General features: G+C 43.3%; 1 protein-coding gene across 5 annotated transcripts in view; it reads left to right on the plus strand.

Annotated features, from left to right (window-relative positions):
- SMG1 (SMG1 nonsense mediated mRNA decay associated PI3K related kinase) overlaps positions 1 to 22,876 on the plus strand; it is a 116,421-nt gene that overhangs the window by 82,859 nt on the left and 10,686 nt on the right. For all 5 annotated transcript variants that reach the window (XM_062179965.1, XM_062179964.1, XM_062179966.1 and 2 more), the window contains 18 exons: positions 250 to 472; positions 4,588 to 4,834; positions 5,177 to 5,406; positions 7,365 to 7,613; positions 8,024 to 8,162; positions 8,249 to 8,358; positions 8,480 to 8,698; positions 9,263 to 9,453; positions 10,411 to 10,583; positions 10,731 to 11,010; positions 11,337 to 11,609; positions 11,800 to 12,034; positions 12,288 to 12,514; positions 15,407 to 15,557; positions 15,657 to 15,846; positions 16,007 to 16,476; positions 18,724 to 18,861; positions 21,501 to 21,653. In XM_062179965.1, coding sequence (XP_062035949.1) covers positions 250 to 472; positions 4,588 to 4,834; positions 5,177 to 5,406; positions 7,365 to 7,613; positions 8,024 to 8,162; positions 8,249 to 8,358; positions 8,480 to 8,698; positions 9,263 to 9,453; positions 10,411 to 10,583; positions 10,731 to 11,010; positions 11,337 to 11,609; positions 11,800 to 12,034; positions 12,288 to 12,514; positions 15,407 to 15,557; positions 15,657 to 15,846; positions 16,007 to 16,476; positions 18,724 to 18,861; positions 21,501 to 21,653 — 3,898 coding nt within the window. The remainder of the gene's footprint in view (positions 1 to 249; positions 473 to 4,587; positions 4,835 to 5,176; positions 5,407 to 7,364; positions 7,614 to 8,023; positions 8,163 to 8,248; positions 8,359 to 8,479; positions 8,699 to 9,262; positions 9,454 to 10,410; positions 10,584 to 10,730; positions 11,011 to 11,336; positions 11,610 to 11,799; positions 12,035 to 12,287; positions 12,515 to 15,406; positions 15,558 to 15,656; positions 15,847 to 16,006; positions 16,477 to 18,723; positions 18,862 to 21,500; positions 21,654 to 22,876) is intronic.

Genomic DNA, 22,876 nt, shown 5'->3' on the forward strand with positions numbered 1-22,876 from the left:
CTGTGGGTATACTATTTCCCTGTACCGTTTATTGAAAAGAAGCTGTCTCTTTCATGTGTTCTGTTTTTAAAAATGCTTTGTTAGTAAGTTACTTTGCCAACATTTTATTGCTTTTTTAGGTTTATTCTTTGATGCTGTTAGATTTACTCTGATACTATTTTCTTAAACTTACTACATTTAACTTATTTCATTTGTACATAGAATTTTAGTGTGTAATTAGTTTTTGAATAAAAATGTTTTCCTGCTCAGAGAAGAGAAGATTGCAATCATGCGAGAGAAGCACACGGCTTTGATGAAGCCCATTGTGTTTGCTTTGGAGCATGTGAGGAGTATCACGGCAGCCCCTGCAGAAACACCACATGAAAAGTGGTTTCAGGATAACTATGGTGAAGCAATTGAAAATGCCCTAGAAAAGCTGAAGACGCCAGTAAACCCTGCCAAGCCGGGAAGCAGCTGGATTCCATTTAAAGAGGTACAGACTACGCCGGAATGCCACTGCCCTGGGATACATCCTATGAGGACAGCTTTAAATACGTGCACGTGTGGAAAAGGAGAGTTTCTTACTTCAAACATGAGGGAAGATTTTGGTAAACCCATCAGGCAACCTGTGGCCAGTTGCTTAAAAAAAAAGTAGAAAAAGGGATTTTGCTCATTTTGAGAATTGGGACAGGCAGAGGCAGAGGGTGTGGTGATGGTACCTGCTCTATCATGTATGACAGGTTCACACCAATGAAGAATATGTGGTTGGAAATTAGCCCAGGGAGGGGTCTGGTGAGCTAAATATTGTTTTTCTGCTATACTCATAAAAGAGAAATTTAAATTTGTGCCTATTTAGTTTTTCTAGAGAGAAGCATTTAGTAGTAAATATTGACATATAACAACATTAGGTTTTTTTAAAGCTTTTTGTTTATGTGAAAGTCAGAGTTACACAGAGAAAGAAGGAGCGGCACAGAGAGAGAGGTCTTTCATCTGCCACACTGACTCAAAGCCAGGAGCCAGGAGCTTCTGCCAGGTCTCCGACACAGGTGCAGGGGCTCAAGAACTTGCGCCATCTTCCACTGCTTTCCTAGGCCACAGTAGAGAGTTGGATCAGAAGTGCAGCAGCCAGGACTCAAACTGGCTCCCAGATAGGATGCTGGCACTGCAGGTAGTGACTTCACCTGCTATGCCACAGCGCTGGCCCCAACAACATTAATTTTAACAAGTACTTGTTTTGAAATCAATATGGTGCTTGGGATGATTAGCCAGATACTTGAAAATCCTTTCTTGTGTGTGTTTTGATCCCCAGTAATTGCATATTTTCTTTGGTCTTCATCTTTTTTAGTACATGTGCTACCAAAGCAAGCACTGATCTTTTTTTTTTCCCCAAAAAAATACCATTAGTTAGGGGACTGTCTTTATTACTTTGTAGCTTTTCCTTATTTTTTATCCTTTATTGCTCTTACTTGATTTTGTTACTGAACTTTAATTAAACTATTTTTAGAAAAATATTAAAAAGTATGTGTTACAACGGTTACACGGCCGGTGCTGTGGCTCAATAGGCTAATCCTCCCCCTAGTGGCGCAGGCACACTGGGTTCTAGTCCCAGTCGGGGTGCCGGATTCTGTCCCGGTTGCCCCTCTTCCAGGCCAGCTCTCTGCTATGGCCCAGGAGTGCAGTGGAGGATGGCCCAAGTCCTTGGGCCCTGCACCCCACGGGAGACCAGGAGAAGCACCTGGCTCCTGCCTTCGGATCAGCGCAGTGCGCTGGCCGCGGCAGCCATTGGAAGGTGAACCATCGGCAAAGGAAGACCTTTCTCTCTGTCTTTCTCTCTCACTGTCCACTCTGCCTGTCAAAAAAAAAAAAAAAAAAAACCACAACGCTTACAGCCAGTTGTAAACTGCTAAATTCATGAGAAATAGCTAGGAGCACAGGACAAGAAAGTGACCACAAAGGGTTGCGTTCATTACCTGCAACCTAGTGTTTGTGACCTAGCAGAAGCCCAAGTTTCTTTATGTACTGAGATCAGTTGCTTGCTTCTTTATCTCTTTCAATAAAACAAGCAAGAAACCCAAAGGAAGGGGCAAGAGGAATTTTTAGCAACCTGTGTGTGTGTGTGTGTGTGTAATAATTCGTTAATATTTTATGATTACATACTTAAAAAGAAAAGTATGTGTTTGAAAGGCAGAGAGAGAGGAAGGAAGGAAGGAAAGAGAGAAAGGTCGATCGCTCAGTCTTCCATCTGTCGATTTACTCCCTGAATGGCTGCAAACACCAGGACAGGTCCGGCCCAAGCCAGGAGTTTCAGGGACAAGCATTTGAGTATTCCGGGCCGTCTGCTACGGGATGCAGTCACCCCCGGAGTCCTCTGCTTGCTGTCAAGGTCTGCATCAGCAGGAAGCTGATTCACAATATGGAGATGGAGCTTCATCCCAGGCAGTCTGATAAGAGATGCCGTCATCCACCTGGGGGCTTAACCTGCTTTGCCACAGCAGGTGATTTGATGATTGTATACATTTTAAAAATCAAAAACGATATCTGTGTTCCTCAGAACTAGTTAAAGAAATAACTGTATGGAAGCTCGACTAATTAAATCTTGTCTTCACAACCACTGTTACGAATTTGGAAGTAATCATTATCTACTTTTTAAAAATAGTTGTTTAACAATGCATTTCTGAGTGTTACTCAATTTCTACCTATTTTTAATTTTATATTAATGAGATAATAGTTGTACACTTTTTTTCTAATTTTATATTTTTATATCAGTGTTAGGTTTTTTAAGATTCATCCACATTTTGTGAGTAGACAAACAATGAGGTGGAAATACCACATTTTACTCATATTCTTCTGTCACTGCATACATGGATTATTTAAAATTTGCTTTTTTTCTTTTTATGAACAAAGATTGCTTTACGTTTTTTCATATAAAAGGAAAGTGCAGCGTTCATTTAGTCAGGTGCAGATAATTAAGTTATCTACAGGTAGGGGCATGATTATACATAGAATCTGTTTCCTGTGGTCGCTGCAAGAAATTGTGTTGTTTTTCTGCATGCTTCAAGTGGTCAAGATCTAAATTGTTATTCTTACCTCAGAGTGGGCATTTGGTGAAGTTGGGAGACCTGCATCCCTTATCAGAGTACCTGGGATAGGTCCTGCCTCTGTTGTCTATTTAGCTTCCTGCTAATGTGCATGGTTGATGGCTGAAGTCGTCTCCCACTTGGGAGACCTAGACTGAGTTACCAGCTTCTGGTTTTGGCATGACCTGGGCATTTGTTGTTGTGGACATTTAGGGAGTAAACTCAACTGGATTAGAGATCGATTCCTGTTTATCTCACAAATAAATAAATATTTTAAAATACACTTCTATTTAAAAAATCAAAGGGCCAGCACTGTGGCACAGTGGGTTAAAGACTTGGCCTGCAGCGCTAGCATGATAAAAAGCGCCAGTTCCAGTCCCGGCTGCTCCACTTCTGATCCAGGTCCCTGCTAATGCACCTGAGAGAGCAGTAGAAGATGGCGCATATCCTTGGGCCCCTGCACCCATGTGGGAGACCTGGAAGAAGCACCTGGCCTTGGATTGACTCAAATCTGGCCATTTGGGGGGAACCAGCAGATGGAAGACCTCTCTTCTTCTCTCTTTGCCTCTACCTCTCTTTCTAGCTCTGTCTTTGAAATAAATAAAAAATAAATCTTAAAAAATAAAAAAAGGTCTTTCCTGCTTTTGTGTGTGTGTTTTCTTGTTTTGCTAAGTCTCTTAGAAATTCAGCTAATTTCTTTGTTTCTTTCTTTCTTTCTTTTTTTTTTTTTTGACAGGCAGAGTGGACAGTGAGAGAGACAGAGAGAAAGGTCTTCTTTTGCCGTTGGTTCACCCTCCAATGGCCGCCGCGGTAGGCGTGCTGTGGCCGGCGCACCGCGCTGATCCGATGGCAGGAGCCAGGTGCTTCTCCTGGTCTCCCATGGGGTGCAGGGCCCAAGCACTTGGGCCATCCTCCACTGCACTCCCTGGCCACAGCAGAGAGCTGGCCTGGAAGAGGGGCAACCGGGACAGGATCGGTGCCCCGACTGGGACTAGAACCCGGTGTGCCGGCGCTGCAAGGCGGAGGATTAGCCTAGTGAGCCGCGGCGCCGGCCCGAAATTCAGCTAATTTCTTCCTCAGTGCAATGAGAATAGATTGAGCCTCATTTTTCCGTGTAATTTAATGTTAGTAACTTTGCCAGTGGCTTTTTAAGGGTGTGTGTACTTGGCAATCAGCTGCTACCTGTGTCTTCCGCTGTATTACAAGGACTGAACTGATTTGTGCTGGCAGTGTTCAGACATACATATTTCAACTGTGGGATAGTAGATTGGAAAAAGCCCTAGAGTTTTGAGCACAGCTGCAGTTTCCCTCATGTCTTGTGATTTCATTGCTTGTTTGGACAGAGGAATAGCGGGGAGGAGTTGTCACAGTCTGGAAGTTGCTAGATCATGTCAGTATGCCAGTGTTGAGCTGGTGGTAGAGATGTAGGAAGCACCCGTTGTCTATCTGTGTGGGCTTTTATGGTCACGGTTATGCTGAAATAAGTGTCCTGATCCTAATGGAGATTGTTTTCACCCCTTTGTGAATATAGATAATGCTGAGTTTGCAACAGAGAGCGCAGAAACGAGCAAGTTATATTTTGCGTCTTGAAGAAATCAGTCCGTGGTTGGCTGCCATGACTAACACTGAAATTGCTCTTCCTGGGGAGGTCTCAGCCAGAGACACTGTCACAATCCACAGTGTGGGTGGAACCATCACAATCCTACCAACCAAAACCAAGCCAAAGAAACTGCTCTTTCTAGGATCAGATGGGAAGAGCTATCCCTATCTTTTCAAAGGTAAGGTTTACTCATCTTTTTTAAGGTGTAGTTGTGTAGTATGAGAGGGTTTTTTCAGATGTTTCTCTGTGTGTCATTAATAGCCCTAGGGCAGTGGTTGGATGATCTCTGGAAAGATGATCTGTCTGCTCCCCTCCCCTTTCCTGTGAATTTACACAAGCAGAACAACTGAGGTATAGCCAGTTTTGCCAGTGTCGAGTAGTAAGTGGTAATAGTATCTGGATAGAGTCTCAGCGCTCTCAGGTGTGTTTTGCTGTGCTATTGTTAGTTGAAAAAAAGACTCAAAGTAGTATGCTCTCAACTCCATTTGGTCACCTACTCTGGCTACTTTTGTTTTTATAGGACTGGAGGATTTACATCTGGATGAGAGAATAATGCAGTTCTTATCCATTGTGAATACCATGTTTGCTACAATTAATCGTCAAGAAACACCCCGTTTCCATGCTCGACACTATTCTGTAACACCGCTAGGAACAAGATCAGGCTTGATCCAGTGGGTGGATGGAGCCACGCCCTTGTTTGGCCTTTACAAACGATGGCAACAGCGAGAAGCTGCCTTACAAGCACAAAAGGTTGATTAAAGTTTAAATATAAGTTGACTTCTGTTTGATTGTTCATAAGTATATGTCAGCCCATTCTCTGTTTGTGAAATGTTCCTAGGCTTACTAGAACACTTATGCATGAATATAAGGGTTAAAGTAGTAAAAGACTTGCTGTCTCAAGGAAAATGTTTTTGAGACATTTTATAAAAATGAGATTTTATAAAAGATGTGTTTGTTTGCAGTGTGTGCTCACACACACGTACACACACAACAGTATATTCCATCCACTGGTTCATTCCCCAAATGGCCGCAATAGATCTGGGTCATGCAAAAGCTAGGATTCAAGAACTCCATCCAGGTCTCCCACGTGAGTGTCAAGGGCCCAACACTTGGGCCATCTTCTGTTGCTTTTCCAGGAGTATTAGCAGGAAACAGGATTGGAAAAAGCAGCTAGGACTTAAACTGGCATTCCCATCTGGGATGTTAGCATCATATTTGGCAGGTAATCATGCTGCACCACAGTGTCAGCCCCAAAAATAAATTGAGGCAGAAATTATGATATTGGGTTAATCTATCTCTAGACAAATGAGGTGGGTTGATTGTTGCTCATTCAGTAACTTGGCATTTTACATCTTAATGTTTTTTATTGGCCTTTTGAGGGTATCTTCAGTTAAATTTTGGTAAAGGAGCAACTTTGAATTTAGAGGTAATCATCATGTCATCCTATTTTGTACCTTTGATGTTTATACTTGATTTAGACCAGGAATTTAATTTAGAATTCATTTTAGCCCAGTATCAGAAACAGCAGCAAGTGCTAAGGATATTAGTATAAATTGTATACAATCTCAACCTCAGGATTCCACATCTGGCTAAAAAAATACATCTCCTTAAGGTAGGAAAAGGAAGGAGCATGAGCTTGAGAGGAATAACGTTTTAAAAGCAGACATAAGAGACTGTCGAATAGTCTTTTTGAAAAAACTTTGTTTTGAGTGACAGAAGCAGAGATCTCCCCCTCTCTGGTTCATTCCCCAAATGCCCACAGCAGCTAGACCAGAACCAGAGCCTGGGACTTCAGTCTGGTCTCCCATCTAGGTGGCAGAGATCAGTTGCCTGGGCCATCACCTGCTGCCTCTCAGAGTACAAAGCTAGAAATGGAACCCAGGTGCTCTGAGATGGGGTGTGTATGTCCCAAGCATCATCCTAAGCACTATGCAGAACACCTGTTCCGGAGCAGTTACCAAAGGGTAAATCAGTGATAGGTTTCAGAAATGGGTCATGTATTTCTGAATATTTATCATTTTATATTGATGGTTAAGTCAGATTAATGAGACGTGTGCCTAAATGATTTTAAACTGAATTTGAGGTACAAAGTAGGCTTTACTTGGATGTTAATGTTTCGAATTGAACCTCAAGAAAATTAATTTAACAGCTGCTTAAATTACTTGATAGAGTAATAGTGCCTAATTAAAAGGAAGATACATAGATTATAAGAATAAACATTTATAATCCAGGGGCAGGCACTGTGGCATAGCAGGTTAAGCCACTGCCTGCAGCGCTGGCATCCCATGTAGATACTGGTTCGAGTCCTGGTTGCTCCGCTTCTGATCCAGCTCACTGCTAATGCATCTGGGAAACCAAGAGAAGGTGGCCCAAGTCATTGGGCCCCTTTTTCCAAATGGAAGACCCAGAGGAAGCTCCTGGCTTCAACCTGGCTTAGCCCCAGCTGTTGTAGCCATTTGGGGAGTAAAACAGTAGATAGAAAATCTCTCTCTCTGTCTCCCCTTTCTCTCTGTAACTCTGCCTTTCAAATAAATAAATCATTTTTTAAAAACAACTTTTATAACCCAGAAGAATTGTCTATTGTGTATATGAAATTTGGTTCGTTAACATTTCTACTGAAAAATTAGTTACTAATTTACATTTAAAATAATTTTTGTCCTTATTTTAAAAATATATATATATTAATTTTTTAAAAATTATTTTTAAAGGCCCAGGATTCCTACCAGACTCCTCAGAATCCTGGAATTGTACCCCGTCCTAGTGAACTTTATTATAGTAAAATTGGTCCTGCCTTGAAAACAGTTGGACTTAGCCTAGATGTGTCACGTCGCGACTGGCCTCTTCACGTAATGAAGGCAGTATTAGAAGAGTTAATGGAGGCCACACCCCCAAATCTCCTTGCCAAAGAGCTGTGGTCATCTTGTACAACACCTGACGAGTGGTGGAGAGTTACACAGGTATGTGTTTTGTTTTCGGAGGTAATCAGTATTTGTCTTGCCTACCACTATCTTGTCTGTCCTCCTGTCCATTGCTTCCTGTGTTCCTCCAAACTTGTTTGAGACCTGTGCCTGAATCATCCATTGCAGTTTTAAAGGCATGGTCATGGCTGTGTCTGAGGGCAAGATGGAGGTGACTGTGGATCAGATGGAAAGGTTGGTTAACGAGTTTTGAAAGGGACAAACTCAGGAGGCTGCAAAGAAGCCCTCTGCAGAGCCTCCACGTGCACAACCCTAGGGAGTAGTTATTTCTTTTAGAGAAAGGGGATATGATTGTGAAGTTTCCTAAGTTTCAGAACATCCAGTCTACACTGGAGAGGAGCTGGCTCACAGCATGTAACTTGTTCTCCTCACCCTTCTTTTCCCTTTAGTCTTATGCGAGATCTACTGCAGTCATGTCTGTGGTTGGGTACATAATCGGCCTTGGAGATAGACATCTGGATAATGTCCTCATAGATATGACGACTGGAGAAGTTGTTCACATAGATTACAATGTTTGCTTTGAAAAAGGTAACATTTATGAGGATCATTTACATTTATGAGGATCAGATTTTTTTGGTAAAAGGGCAAAAATATAACAGTGTGTCTTTTCAAAGGTAAAAGCCTTAGAGTTCCTGAGAAAGTGCCTTTTCGAATGACACAAAACATTGCAACAGCATTGGGTGTAACTGGAGTAGAAGGTGTTTTTAGGCTTTCGTGTGAGCAGGTACGCTGTTTTCTCTTCTCTTTAGTAGATCTGTAAGTGAACAAAACCTGTGAAGTGACAGAAATCACACTGTAACGAGAAAGTTTGTGACAAGACGTATTCAAAACTCTTCTGAAAATAGGTTCTGCACATCATGCGACGTGGCAGAGAGACTCTGCTGACCTTGCTGGAAGCCTTTGTGTATGACCCCCTGGTGGACTGGACAGCAGGAGGCGAGGCTGGGTTTGCTGGTGCTGTGTACGGCGGAGGTGGCCAGCAAGCTGAGAGCAAGCAGAGCAAGAGAGAGATGGAGCGGGAGATCACACGCAGCCTCTTTTCTTCCAGAGTCGCTGAGATTAAGGTGAAGCCAAGCATGTAATATGTTATCATCATCTTTTTCTAACAAAGTAAACATGTCTGTGATCAAATTGAGTAAAACTATTTCTCTGAATTGTTTATGTGCAAGACTGCAAGGTATAATGTTGGAAAGAGGCAATTTGAGGTTTTTTCATGAGTCTGTGCTCCTATACAATGACACACTCATATGTAAGGAGGTGAGTTAATGTTTTGGGGAAAAATTTTAAGTATATTGAAATGTCTTCACCAGTGATGATTGTAAGTGTTCTTAAATTGGATTGCCTCTTTCTCTCCACCTGTAAGCCAGTGATGCTACTTTTACTGTGTGTGGTATGGTTGTAATTGCATGGTGTCTTCCAATTGAGTCAGTTGGTCTATGGCTGTGTGAACTTCAGACAATAGTTAACCTTTGTAAAATACGGATGGTGCTATTACCCCTTCATGGTTTTGTTGAGACTTCAGTGGAGTAATATGTGGACAATGTCTTAATGGGATTCTTCTGACAGACATCATTGTATCTCAGTGTTGACCCTGTAAGACTCTTCCTGTTCACAATGCCTTTTCACAGGTGAACTGGTTTAAGAATAGAGACGAGATGCTGGTTGTGCTTCCCAAGCTGGACAGTAGCTTAGATGAATACCTGAGCTTGCAAGAGCAGCTGACGGAGGTGGAGAAGCTGCAGGGCAAACTACTGGAGGAAATAGAGTTTCTGGAAGGAGCTGAAGGTGTGGACCATCCTTCGCATACTCTGCAGCACAGGTGAAAGGCCGGTGCATGTTTTACATACATGCCATTAGGAGGGATTCTGTAAAATAAATATTGTCAATTTGAATTACTGTAGCAGCACATGTAAATGATAAAACCAGTCTTAAGGACTATAGTTTCAATGTGTTAGGAAAGAAAAATTGACTTAAATTTTCTGCTTTTTTATATTAAAGTTAAATGTGTGAGAGACTTATGGGAAATATGGTGTAGTTCTTAGCGGATTTGGTTTCTCCCTGAAGTTGTATCTGAGTCCTTATTCATTTTATTGAATTTCTAAAAATCATTAAATAGGGTGATTAGACTGAATAAACCTGCACAGATAGGTGCTGTGGAACGTGCAAGTGCCAAACATTACATGAGGCGCTCAGACTGTAACGATCATAAGACACCAGTCTTAGCCTTCCAGGAGCTCAAAACTTGGCGGAAGTGATAGAGTTTTACTTAAATGTTGGAAGCAGGGCTGGCACTGTGGCCTAACAGGTAAAGCCTGCATTGCTGGCATACCAAATGGGCACCAGTTCGAGTCCCAGCTGCCCTCTTCTGATCCAGCTCTCTGCTATGGCCTGAGAAAGCAGTAGAAGATGGCCCAAGTCCTTGGGCCGCTGCACCCACATGGGACAACTAGAAGAAGCTCTAGGCTCCTGTCTTCCAATCAGCTCCGCTCTGGCTGTTACGGACGTTTGGGGAATGAACCAGTGGATGGAAGACCTCTGTTTCTCTGACCCTGCCTCTGTAACTCCGCCTTTCAAATACATAAATAAATAGTTGAGGGAATGACAGTGTCAGCAAAAACCAGAAAAGTAAGGGACATTTGAGCAGGGCTGTCAAGATTGAAAAGGAGCTAACTGGCAATCCTAGTATGAGCCAAGTCCGTCTCAGCCATGAAAGTGTGCAGAAGAAATAGCAGCCAGTGATCTTTGGATTTTTGTTTGTTTGTTTCTCCTTGATTAGGTATTCTGAACACACTCAACTACAGACTCAGCAAAGAGCAGTTCAGGAAGCAATCCAAGTGAAGCTGAACGAATTTGAGCAGTGGATAACTCATTATCAGGCTGCATTCAACAATTTAGAAGCAACACAGCTTGCAAGTTTGCTTCAGGAGATAAGCACACAGATGGACCTTGGTATGGGTTGTATTTTAGATATACTTGTGAGCATGTGTGTTGTATAGGTGTGTGTTTATGTGTGGCATTCTGGTTTGTGCTCCCTTTCAGCAACTGCTGTTGACTTGAATTGGCATCAGTGTGATTAATAATGTCTTTCATCAAAAGGTCCCCCAAGCTATGTGCCCGCAACAGCCTTTCTGCAGAACGCTGGCCAGGCCCACTTGATTAGCCAGTGTGAGCAGCTGGAGGGGGAGGTTGGCGCGCTCCTGCAGCAGAGGCGCTCTGTGCTCCGTGGCTGTCTGGAACAGCTGCATCACTATGCAACTGTAGCTCTGCAGTATCCCAAAGCCATATTTCAGAAACACCGAATTGAACAGTGGAAAACCTGGATGGAAGAGCTCATTTGTAACACCACAGTAGAACGTTGTCAAGAACTCTACAGGAAGTAAGTTGATAGCATTAATTTTCTTTCTGCTGGGGGTGGAAGCAAAGCTGTGTTTGACTTGTAGATTGCATTTGTGTGTTTTTCTGAAGAGAATGGCTGATATATGCGATTTGAATGGAATCACCTTTGTCTTGGTTTTAAGAGGATTTGAGCTCATGTTTTCCCTTAAAAGACTGTTGAAATATATCCCAGTGTCACAGTGGCATGATTGGGTTAAAGAGAGCTAGGCTCTAGGCAACTATGGATTCCATCACCTACTGACAAGTCCTGTTAGGAAGTTGTAACAGTGGGTGGTTGTGTTATATATACAAACCTCTCTTTTACAGATACGAAATGCAGTATGCTCCCCAGCCACCTCCAACAGTGTGTCAGTTCATTACTGCCACTGAAATGACCCTGCAGCGGTATGCAGCAGACATAAACAGCAGACTTATCAGACAAGTGGAACGCTTGAAACAAGAAGCTGTCACAGTGCCAGTTTGTGAAGATCAGTTGAAAGAAATTGAACGCTGCATTAAAGTTTTCCTTCATGAGAATGGAGAAGAAGGGTCTCTGAGTCTAGCGAGTGTTATTATTTCTGCCCTTTGTACCCTTACAAGGTTAGTTAGCTAACTCATTGTGGATCATTTCATTGCCTCAAAAACACTGCTGCTTATTGAGACTTCCATTAATCTTAAACTTCCATTAATCTTGCCCAGCATTACAGCTGCTTTCTTTTCAGATTGTGAAACATCCTCTTTAGTGGGCTCCTTCGACTCCATTTCACTGCTCAAATATTGTCTCACGTAGGCGTAACCTGATGATGGAAGGTGCAGCTTCGAGTGCTGGAGAGCAGCTGGTTGACCTGACTTCTCGAGATGGAGCCTGGTTCTTGGAGGAGCTCTGCAGTATGAGTGGAAATGTCACCTGCTTGGTTCAGTTACTGAAGCAGTGTCATCTGGTGCCACAGGACTTGGACATCCCAAACCCCATGGAAGCATCTGAAGCAGTTCACTTAGCCAATGGCGTATATACCTCACTTCAGGTGAACACTTTAATTTTATCTTACATGTCGTAAGCTTGTTGTAGATGTGTAATAATCTCTGTAGTCCAGACAGCAATATGGCATCCTCCTTTTTATATTGCTTAAATAATCATTTAAAATAAACATCAGTGTGAGCTATGTAGCAATAACTTGTTATAATTTGCCCGAGTTTGCTCTTAATTTATGGCGTTGATTCTCTGAATTTATAACTTAACTCAGAAAGCAGTAAAATGTGTTTCTTGCATGTTTGTAGGAATTGAATTCAAATTTCCGGCAAATCATATTTCCAGAAGCACTTAGATGCTTAATGAAAGGTGAATACACATTGGAAAGTATGCTGCATGAGTTGGACAGTCTTATTGAGCAGACAACGGACGGCGTTCCTCTGCAGACTCTAGTTGAATCTCTTCAAGCCTATTTGAGGAATGCAGCTATGGGACTCGAAGAAGAAACACATGCTCATTACATTGATGTTGCCAGGCAAGTGCTAGCTGTGCCCTGTTTCCTTGTGGCAGAGATGGGGCAGACAGATAAAGAGGATTCTGAACTCTTGCTTCACTGTAAGTTTAGAGCAGGAGTAATTACAAATGCTAGCACAGAATATATACTTAAAAGTCTTTATTTTAAAGTAAGTGCAGATTGACTGGAAGTTTTCAGAGTACAGAAGAGCTTAGGCACACTGAGTCGCTCTTCCAGGGTATCTTGCATACCTATACCCCAATAGCAGCACCACGACATGGAAAGTCATGGAGGCCACAGGGCTTCCCTGGACTTCACGAGTTCTGCACACATTTTTGTGTACATAGGTGTGTGTGTTAGTGCAGTTCTGTCCTGTACGAGCATGCACACGTGCTTTCATTGCTGTAGTTACACACGTGTGCATATACAGTTCAATTCACTTCTGTCAAACAATTTTAAATTAAGTTTTTAAAGTTTGTTTTAGATACTACCTTTCTCACCTGTTTAATCCAGAAAAGGAGATTGACTTTGGAACCTGTGGAGGTTGGCCCTACGCACCGTTGTCCCTGATAACTCAGGACTTCTTTCTTTGGTTTCTAGTGTCTTAATTCACTACAGAAAGTATAACTGAGAGAGAGGAAAATTATTGTCCCATCACTTTTCACAGAGAGAGAGAAAAATAGAGAGAATGGTTTCCCACCCACTGGTTAGCTTCCCGAGTGCCTGCAGAAGCACCAAACTGAGAGCCAGGAGCTCAGTCCAGCTCTCCAGTTACTTTGAAGCAAGGTCGCCGCCCCCCCCCCCCCCCCCCCCCCGTTCTTGAATAATGCAATAAATGTTTTTAAAATAAAAACTTAGGTTTCTTTACTGTGGTACCATTATTTCACAAAAATAATAGTAATTTCTTAATGTTAATTATTCTACATTCAGAAATTTTCTGTTTTCTCATGTTTTTCTTTAGTTTTATTCATACAATTAGAAGAAATGCCATAAAAGCATAAGCAAGTATCTTCCCAACAGTGATTTAGATTATGTGCAAAACAGCTTTTTCATAATTGGCAGTATTTAAAACGGTAGATGCTAAGTTTAAGTTGAATTTTTCACACTAAATTTCAGTCCTAATTTTCTCTTTTCTTAATTTCTTATGTAGATTTCCCTTGTCCTCATATAAAAAATGTTTAATATGTACATTGGGAACATGTCACTCAATCTGTTTCAGAGGAACTTTTCTTGACAAGGAAGTTTTACACCACCTTGCAGCTCTTTTTTCATTGGTCTCTGATAGCTCAGCATTGTTAATTCTCTTAAGAAGTCTTAATAATTCTGGCTATGTTGAATGGTTTTTGTATATGTATGATAGAGTTGAAATTCTAGCTAACCTTAGTTTTCATATAGTAAGTACTGGAAATTTTTTTTTTCTTATTTTAAATATTAATTTGAAGTCAGAATTATGGAGAAGGAGAGACAGAGATCTTCTGTCTGCTGGTTTGCTCCCAAGATGGTTACAATGGCTAGGGCTCACCAGGCTGAGCCAGCAGCTTTATCTTGGGCTCCACATCAGTGGCAGGAGCCCAAGTACTTGGGACATATTCTGCTGCTTTTCCCAGGCCATTAGCAGGAAGCTGGATTGGAAGTAGAGCAACTTGGACACAAACTGGCATCCATAAAGGATGCTAACATCACAGGCAGTGGTTTTACCCATTAAACCACAATGTTGGCCCCTTAGGTTTACATTTTATATAAAAATGCTTAGAAGTAGTGCCTGGGGTAAGGGCATTTGGCCTAGCGATTAGGAATCCTGCATCCTAGATCTGAGTACCTGAGTTTGAACTCTGACTCCTGATTCTAGCTAATTACTAATGCAGACCCTGAGAGACAACAGTGACAATAATTGAGTCTCTGCCACCTATATGAGACCTGGATTGAGTTTCCTGTCTGGGGAGTCAGTCGGTGTGGGGAGCTCTCAGTCCACCTGCTGTCTCTTACAACTAGGAAAACAGAGAAAGAGAGCTTGGATATATAACCACTATGTAAATTTTAAGTTAATGGTCATGTGAGGGCTGAACTTCTGAAGACCTTACATTCAAATGTCCATAATTCAACAAAAAACATGCAAAAATTGACAGGTACTTCACTTTACTGTTTGTAGTTGGCTTTACCATGTGGCTATCTAATGTGAACAGACCTGACAATTGACTAGGTCCAGCAGCTTTAAAATTGTGTACTTCTTTTTATTTTATTTTTTAAATTTTTTTTTTTAAATTTTTTTTTTTTATTTTTGACAGGCAGAGTGGACAGTGAGAGAGAGAGAGACAGAGAGAAAGGTCTTCCTTTGCCGTTGGTTCACCCTCCAATGGCCGCCGCGGCTGGCCAGGAGCCAGGTGCTTCTCCTGGTCTCCCGTGGGGTGCAGGGCCCAAGCACTTGGGCCATCCTCCACTGCACTCCTGGGCCATAGCAGAGAGCTGGCCTGGAAGAGAGGCAACTGGGACAGAATCTAGCACCCTGACCAGGACTAGAACCCGGTGTGCCTGCGCTACTAGGCAGAGGATTAGCCTATTGAGCCACGTGCCGGCCCTAAAATTGTGTAATTCTTGATATGCTTCACTATAGAGTTTATATTATTTCATATTCTGTTTTTCAAGTGAGGCTAAAATTTGTTACAGTTATTAAAATTTATTGTCACAAATTCAAGTTTAATTAAAAAAATTAATCCTATGAGTAATTAGACTCAGTGGAACCACTGGCATTTATACAGATTTATACATGTTCTGATTGACATTAAATAACCATTTTATCACAATACTCCCTCCTGGTGCCAGACAACTTTGTAGACTTTATGTGCTAGCTATGAGACTCTGTCCTTTTGTGTTCTCCCCTCAGTGAGGGTTTCAACTCCCTTTTCTTTCTTCTAGAATACTGCATGCTCAATATGGGGAATTAATCCAACCAAGAAACGGTTCAGTTGATGAAACACCGAAAATGTCAGCGGGCCAGATGCTTCTGGTAGCATTTGATGGAATGTTTGCCCAAGTTGAAACTGCTTTTGGCTTATTAGTTGAAAAGGTAAATATTAACTTGTTTTATGAATATTGTGCCATAGAGTAAAGTGGTTGTTCACTGTGTGAAGAATGGAGAAGTGATCTTCTTTTCTTTCATTTATAGTTAAACAAGATGGAAATTCCTGTAGCATGGCGAAAGATTGACATCATCAGGGAAGCCAGGAGTACCCAAGTTAATTTTTTTGATGATGATAATCACCGACAGGTCTTAGAAGAGATATTCTTTCTAAAAAGACTACAGACAATTAAGGAGTTTTTCAAGCTCTGCGGTACCTTTTCTAAAACGTTGTCAGGTAATATTCTACGTTTAAATGTTTGTGGTGTGGTATTTTGGAAGGATTAGAGTAGGGCCAATTCGATTGTATATTCATAAAGGCTTAAGTGCATTACGTAAGCATTATCACAGTCTTTTATTCTTGTATGAGATAGTTGAAGAAAGTTTTGCTTTTTCAGGATCAAGCTCACCTGAAGATCAGAATACCGTGAATGGTCCTGTACAGATGGTCAGTGTGAAAACCCTGTTTAGAAATTCTTGCTTCAGTGAAGACCAGATGGCCAAGCCTATCAAAGCCTTCACAGCTGACTTTGTGAGGCAGCTCTTGATAGGGCTACCCAACCAAGCCCTTGGACTCACACTGTGCAGTTTTATCAGTGCTCTGGGTGTGGACATCATTGCTCAAGTGGAAGCAAAGGATTTTGGTGCTGAAAGCAAAGTGTCTGTTGATGATCTGTGTAAGAAAGCAGTGGAGCACAACATCCAGATCGGGAAGTTCTCGCAGCTGGTCATGAACAGGGCCACTGTGTTAGCGAGCTCCTACGACACCGCCTGGAAGAAACACGATCTGGTGCGCAGGTTGGAAACCAGCATTTCTTCTTGTAAGACAAGTCTGCAGCGGGTTCAACTGCATATTGCCATGTTTCAGGTAAGGGGTTTTCTTAAGAGTGTATTTGTCTTTCTTTCTGTCTTCCTTTTTTCCTTTCTGTCTTTCTTTCTTGACAGGCAGAGTTAGACAGTGAGAGAGAGAGAGACAGAGAGAAAGGTCTTCTTTTTTTTTTTATTTGAAAGGCAGAGTGATAGAGGGACACACACACACAGAGGGGGAGTGAAGGAGAGAGGTGGGGAGGTGGAGAGAGAGAGTGATGGTGGGGGGAGACTCTTTCAGCCACTGGTTCACTCTTCAAAAGCCAGCAACAGCTGGGGCTGGGCCAGTCCAAAGCCAGGAACCAGGAACTCCATCTTGGCTTCTCGGGTGGGTGGCAGGAACTCGAGTACTTGAGCAATCATCTGTGGCCTCCCAGGTGCATTAGCAGGGAGCCTCCAGACCTGTCCTGGGGACCCACGGGGGCTCTTTCCCCTTCAGGGGCTGTTCCGGCTCGGCGGCCAAGGACTCTGGACAAATCGGGGTGGTCGGTGGCCTTATGAGGCCTCCAGGACCTCGCAGGTGTCCCCCGAGGGGCCTCCATCGCACTTCAACCGCACGCGAAGGGACTGCTCACCCCAAGAAAACATCCTCACCGTCCCCATTCACCTACACGACAGGCCCATTCCTAGGTCCTCGCCACTTTCAACCCCGATTAGTTACGGGCGGCCAGAGGCCCGCCCGTGATTGGCCAGCGCCCCGACCCAGCCGGGACGCTCAGTCAGGTCTTCCTTTTGCTGTTGGTTCACTCCCCTATGTGGCCGTCACGGCTGGCATGTTGTGGCCGGCGCACTTTGCCGATCTGAAGCCAGGAGCCAGGTGCTTCTCCTGGTCTCCCATGGGGTGCAGGACCCAAACACTTGGGCCATTCTCCACTGCCTTCCTGGACCACAGCAGAGAGCTGGACTGGAAGAGGAACAACCGGGACAGAACCAGTGCCCCAACCAGGACTAGAACCCAGTGTGCCGGCACTGCAGGCGGAGGATTAGCCTAGCAAGCCCCGGTGCCGGCCTTAAGAGTGTATTTTTATCAGCATAGGAAACTTGAAAAATGGGTAGAATTAATATAAAACAATCAAGGAGGGAAAATTTTAAGCTCCATCAACTGTGCCAACGCAGAGCAAACTCCGCTTTCCAGTTCTTCCTCGTGTCTTTTCTGTGTGATCTCGCCATCGCTTCAGGGTCCTGTGTTTGGAGAGTTCTCTCTTGTGACTGCTGCTGTGTTTCTTTCCGTCTTCTTAGTCTGAGCACTGGATAAACTACCACTGTCCACCCTGCTGCCCTCCCCAGCCACCTCCAGCTTTATCCTCTTAAACTTAGCGCTGAAAGATTTTCAGAATTACTATTTTTAAAAAATATTTATTTATTTATTTGAAAGTCAGAGTTACACAGAGAGAGGAGAAGCAGAGAGAGAGAGAGGTCTTCCATCCAGTGGTTCACTCCCCAACTGGCCGCAATGGCCAGAGCTGCGCCGATCAGGAGCCAGGAGCCAGGAGCCAGGAGCTTCTTCCGGGTCTCCCACGTGGGTGCAGGGGCCATAGCAGAGAGCTGGATTGGAAGTGGAGCAGCCAGGTCTTGAACTGGTGCCCATATAGGATGCCAGCGCTTCAGGCCAGGGCGTTAACCCACTGTGCCACAGCGCCGGCCCCCAAAATTGTTATTAAAATTGGTGTATTGGCCGGCGCCGCGGCTCACTAGGCTAATCCTCCTCCTTGAGGCGCCGGCACACCGGGTTCTAGTCCCAGTCGGGGCACCGATCCTGTCCCGGTTGCCCCTCTTCCAGGCCAGCTCTCTGCTGTGGCCAGGGAGTGCAGTGGAGGATGGCCCAAGTGCTTGGGCCCTGCACCCCATGGGAGACCAGGAGAAGCACCTGGCTCCTGCCATCGGAACAGCGCGGTGCGCCGGCCGCAGCGCGCTACCGCGGCGGCCATTGGAGGGTGAACCAACGGCAAAAGGAAGACCTTTCTCTCTGTCTCTCTCTCTCTCACTGTCCACTCTGCCTGTCAAAAATTAAAAAAAAAAAAAAAAAAAATTGGTGTATTAGTGATTCCAGACATTTACTAGCCATTCCGTACTTCAGGACGATTTTGTGTGAATGTGACTCTTTGCTAGTGGTTTTCCTATTACTCCTCCCTGCCCAGCCCATCACTGTTTGCTGCAACAAGGATTTTTTTTCTCTTCTCTCATTTCTAACTTATACTTCCTTTTCCTTATGTAGGTGATTTTATTATATTCCCTTGTTTTTGAACAGTGGCAACATGAAGATCTGCTTATCAACAGACCCCAGGCCATGTCAGTCACGCCTCCCCCTCGGTCAGCTATCCTAACCAGCATGAAGAAGAAACGGCACACTCTGAGCCAGATTGAAACTTCCATTGCAACAGTCCAGGTGTGTTTTGTCAGCTCTTGCTTCCAGCATCTTATAGAAATACCTTACACTATAATTATTTTGCTGTGTTGTTTGGTGTGTATGTTTGTCCCTGGATTCTAAGCCAGAGGAACATAAACCTCTTGGTACTTTTAGTTTTAATTTTTAGTTTTTCTTTTTTTTTTTTTTTTTTTGACAGGCAGAGTGGACAGTAGAGAGAGACAGAGAGAAAGGTCTTCCTTTTTGCCGTTGGTTCACCCTCCAATGGCCGCCACCATAGACGCGCTGCGGCCGGCGCACCGCGCTGTTCTGATGGCAGGAGCCAGGTGCTTATCCTGGTCTCCCATGGGGTACAGGGCCCAAGGACTTGGGCCATCCTCCACTGCACTCCCTGGCCACAGCAGAGAGCTGGCCTGGAAGAGGGGCAACCGGGACAGGATCGGTGCCCCGACCGGGACTAGAACCCGGTGTGCCGGCGCCGCAAGGCGGAGGATTAGCCTAGTGAGCCGCGGCGCCGGCCAATTTTTAGTTTTTCTTATCCTTCAAGGTAGTTCAATCTTATAATAGCAGTTATATTTTGAACCAGGAGCAGAACATACTGAGTATTTTAGGTTTTTGCTTAATTTGATAATTACTGTGCTTTAACACATTAACACATAAGGGGAACCTTAGTGATTGATAAAACTTGGGAATACTACTTTATTTTTTGAAATGGATGCAAGCAATTACATCTGGTTATTACTGTCTGAGAAGCTTAGGCATATCTAACAATGTGTGGAGATTTTTTTTTTTTTTTTTTTTTTTTAATATCAGAGAAGCAAGAGGCGCAGGCATTGTGGTGCAACAGATTAAGCTGATATTGCCTCCCTTCTCAGAATGCCTGATTTGTGTGCAGCTACTCCATATTTTCAGTCTGGTTTCTTGCCAGTTTGCTTGAGAGGCAGCACACGGTGGTCTGCTTAGGTCCTTGCCACCCATTTGGGAGACCAGACATCTTCATCCAGATTTCCTCCATGGGTGGCAGGGGCCCAAGGACTTGGACCACGTTCTGCTGCTTTTCCCAGGCTATTAGTAGGAAGCTAGGTCAAAAATGGAGCACCAGGACACAAACTGAGATGCCAGCATCTCAAGTGACAGATTTACCTGCTATACCACAACACCTGTAAATAAATATTTAAATAAATAGATGGCTTCTGGACCAGTGCTGTGGCACAGCGGGTTAAAACCCTGGCCTGAAGCACTGGCATCCCATATGGATGCCGGTTCCAGTCCCAGCTGCTCCTCTTCCGATCCAGCTCTCTGCTGTGGCCTGGGATAGCAGTGAAAGATGGCCCAACCCCTTGGGATCCTGCACCCACATGGGAGATCCGGAGGAATTTCCTAGCTCCTGGCTTTGTATTTGCTCAGATACGGCCTTTGCAGCCATCTGGGGAGTGAGCCAGCAGATGAAAGACTCTCTCTGTCTCTACCTCTCTATAATTTTTTGAAATAAATAAAATAAATCTTTAAAAAAAATAAAAATAAATAAATGGCCTCAATAAATAAATACTTTAAAAAAAAAAAAAAAAGCAGTTGACATGAACCAGCACTCTGATATAGGTTCCTGGCATTACATTCAGTGGCTTAATCTGCTGCCTCACAATACTGGCCATTGTTGACAAAATTTTTTTTAAAGATATATTTTATTTATTTGAAAGAGTTAGAGAGGTAGAGACAGAGAGGTCTTCCATCTGCTGGTTCATTCCCCAGATGGCCACAATGGTCGGAGCTGCGCCAATCTGAAGGCAGGAGCCAGGAGCTTCTTCTGGGTCTCCCACGTGGGTGCAGGGGCCCAAGGACTTGGGTCATCTTTTATTGCTTTCCCAGGCCATAGCAGAGAGCTGGATCTGAAATGGAGCAAGCGGGAACTAGAACCGGCGCCCATATGGGATGCCAGCACTTCAGGGCAAGGCTTTAACCTGCTGCCCCACAGCTCCAGCCCCAACAAAATTTCTTAAGCTAAATATTTGGGCTAGTGATAAATCTCTTCCTCTCACTGGTCCTAATCATGGTTATGTGTAATTTCATAATGTATATTCTTTATACTTCATGACTGACATTTTTCTGTTTTTACAAATTAATAGTAGAATAATATAAACTGTTATTACTTCTGTCATATTTATAAATCTTGTAATTAGACTTCTTTGGTGATAATTCTTTGAAGATTGAAATGATGTTCCTACATAATTTATTAGCCAGAAAAGATGTTTTTCAATTTATAAGAATGAACTTTTGGCTATTCTTTCGCTTGCACAGACCTCAAAAATTTGAGAGAAAAGGAGGAGAGAATGTTAGTGGTGGGTAACACATATTATCTCAGTAGGAATTTAGTGTTGCAGTTTTTTCTTTTCTTAAGATCATTTTATTTTATAGTGAAAATGAAACTTATGCAGATTTTAAGGCAGCAGGCTGAAAGCCAGTTATCACTTCTCCAGACATGTGTCACCTTAAATATTCAAAATGAAATCAAGATTGACTGTAAAAATTGATTATAAAAGATGTGCTCTAAATAGCATATATCACAACCCACTTCATTTGAATTTCTCTTGTATTATATAAAATGCTTGGTAGGAAGCTGAAAATGTTATAAACAGTCACCAAGATTCCGCTGGCTTTTCCAGGAGAAACTAGCAGCACTGGAAGCAAGTATTGAGCAGCGACTCAAATGGGCAGGGGGTGCCAACCCTGCATTGGCACCTGTACTACAAGATTTTGAAGCAACAATAGCTGAGAGAAGAAATCTTGTCCTTAAAGAGAGCCAGAGAGCAAGTCAGGTATTGTGACTTCTGTGCCCTGTCTTTGTGTTCAGTCTCAGGATGATACAGCTGAGTGGAAGTCACCTGTGAGGTGACCATGGGGAGCCCGGGTGCCCACGCTCCAGCTCTCAGCACTGGAGGAGGGCCTGACAGGTGTCCCTGAGGCTGAGCTCATAGCCCGTTACTTCCCTAGGCTGCTCTTGCCTGCCAGTTAAATGGATTTAGCCTCTGTTGAAAAGTAAATTTGATTTAATTCCGTATTTGTCGAAGGCTCCGTTATGTGCAATTAAAGTAAACTAAATGTTGGAAGAGATATTTGTAGTACTCCACGTGGCAATAAAATGTCTTACGAGTTTGTGCTCTTCCAGAGGCTATGAACTAACCTTGTTGTGATTGAAAAACAAACACAACCCACCCCCCACTTCCAAAAAGCAAAACTGTTACGGGAATTTTCAACCTGGTATAATTTTAGACTAATATAATGATACTTTTACCTCATGTACATATCACCAACATTTAGTCATTGTCAACAGGAGTCCTGTCTTCAGCTATATTCCCCATCCAGTATTTAATGGAAATCTCAGATACTGTATCATTGTCTGAATATTTCCTTATGTGCCTGATAAGATCAGAACTTTTTTTTTTTTTTAAGATTTATTTATTTTATTTGAAAGAGTTACACAGAGAGAGGAGAGGCAGAGAGAAAGAGAGGTCTTCCATCCGCTGGTTCATTCCCCAGTTGGCCGCAACTGCCGGAGCTGCGCCCATCTGAAGCAAGGAGCCAGGAGCTTCTTCTAGGTCTCCCACGTGGGTTCATGGACCCAAGGACTTGGGCCATCTTCTTTTACTTTCCCAGGCCATAGCAGAGAGCTGGATCAGAAGTGGAGCCAGCGGGGTCTTGAACCGGCGCCCCTTTGGAATGCCAGCACTGCAGGCCAGAGCGTTAACCCACTGCGCCTCAGCGCTGGCCCCCAGAGCAGAACTTTTTAAGAACAGAACCATGAAACTGTTAATCATACCTTCAATAATGTGCTTAAAATTGCCGAATATCCAGTTAGTCTTTTGTAATCTTGCGTATAGTTAGGCAAGAGTAGAATTAGATGGGGAACATTGTAGTACAAATGTTTCCTGAAATCTGGACACTGTATAGGATTGCACCTGCATATGATGATAGTTTTGTTAGGAGATAACTTTTCTGTGTGAAAACAGCCATAGGGAAGAAATATTTACCTGATCATTCT

This window comes from Lepus europaeus, chromosome 21, assembly GCF_033115175.1.
Source record: "Lepus europaeus isolate LE1 chromosome 21, mLepTim1.pri, whole genome shotgun sequence".
Taxonomy (NCBI): domain Eukaryota; kingdom Metazoa; phylum Chordata; class Mammalia; order Lagomorpha; family Leporidae; genus Lepus; species Lepus europaeus.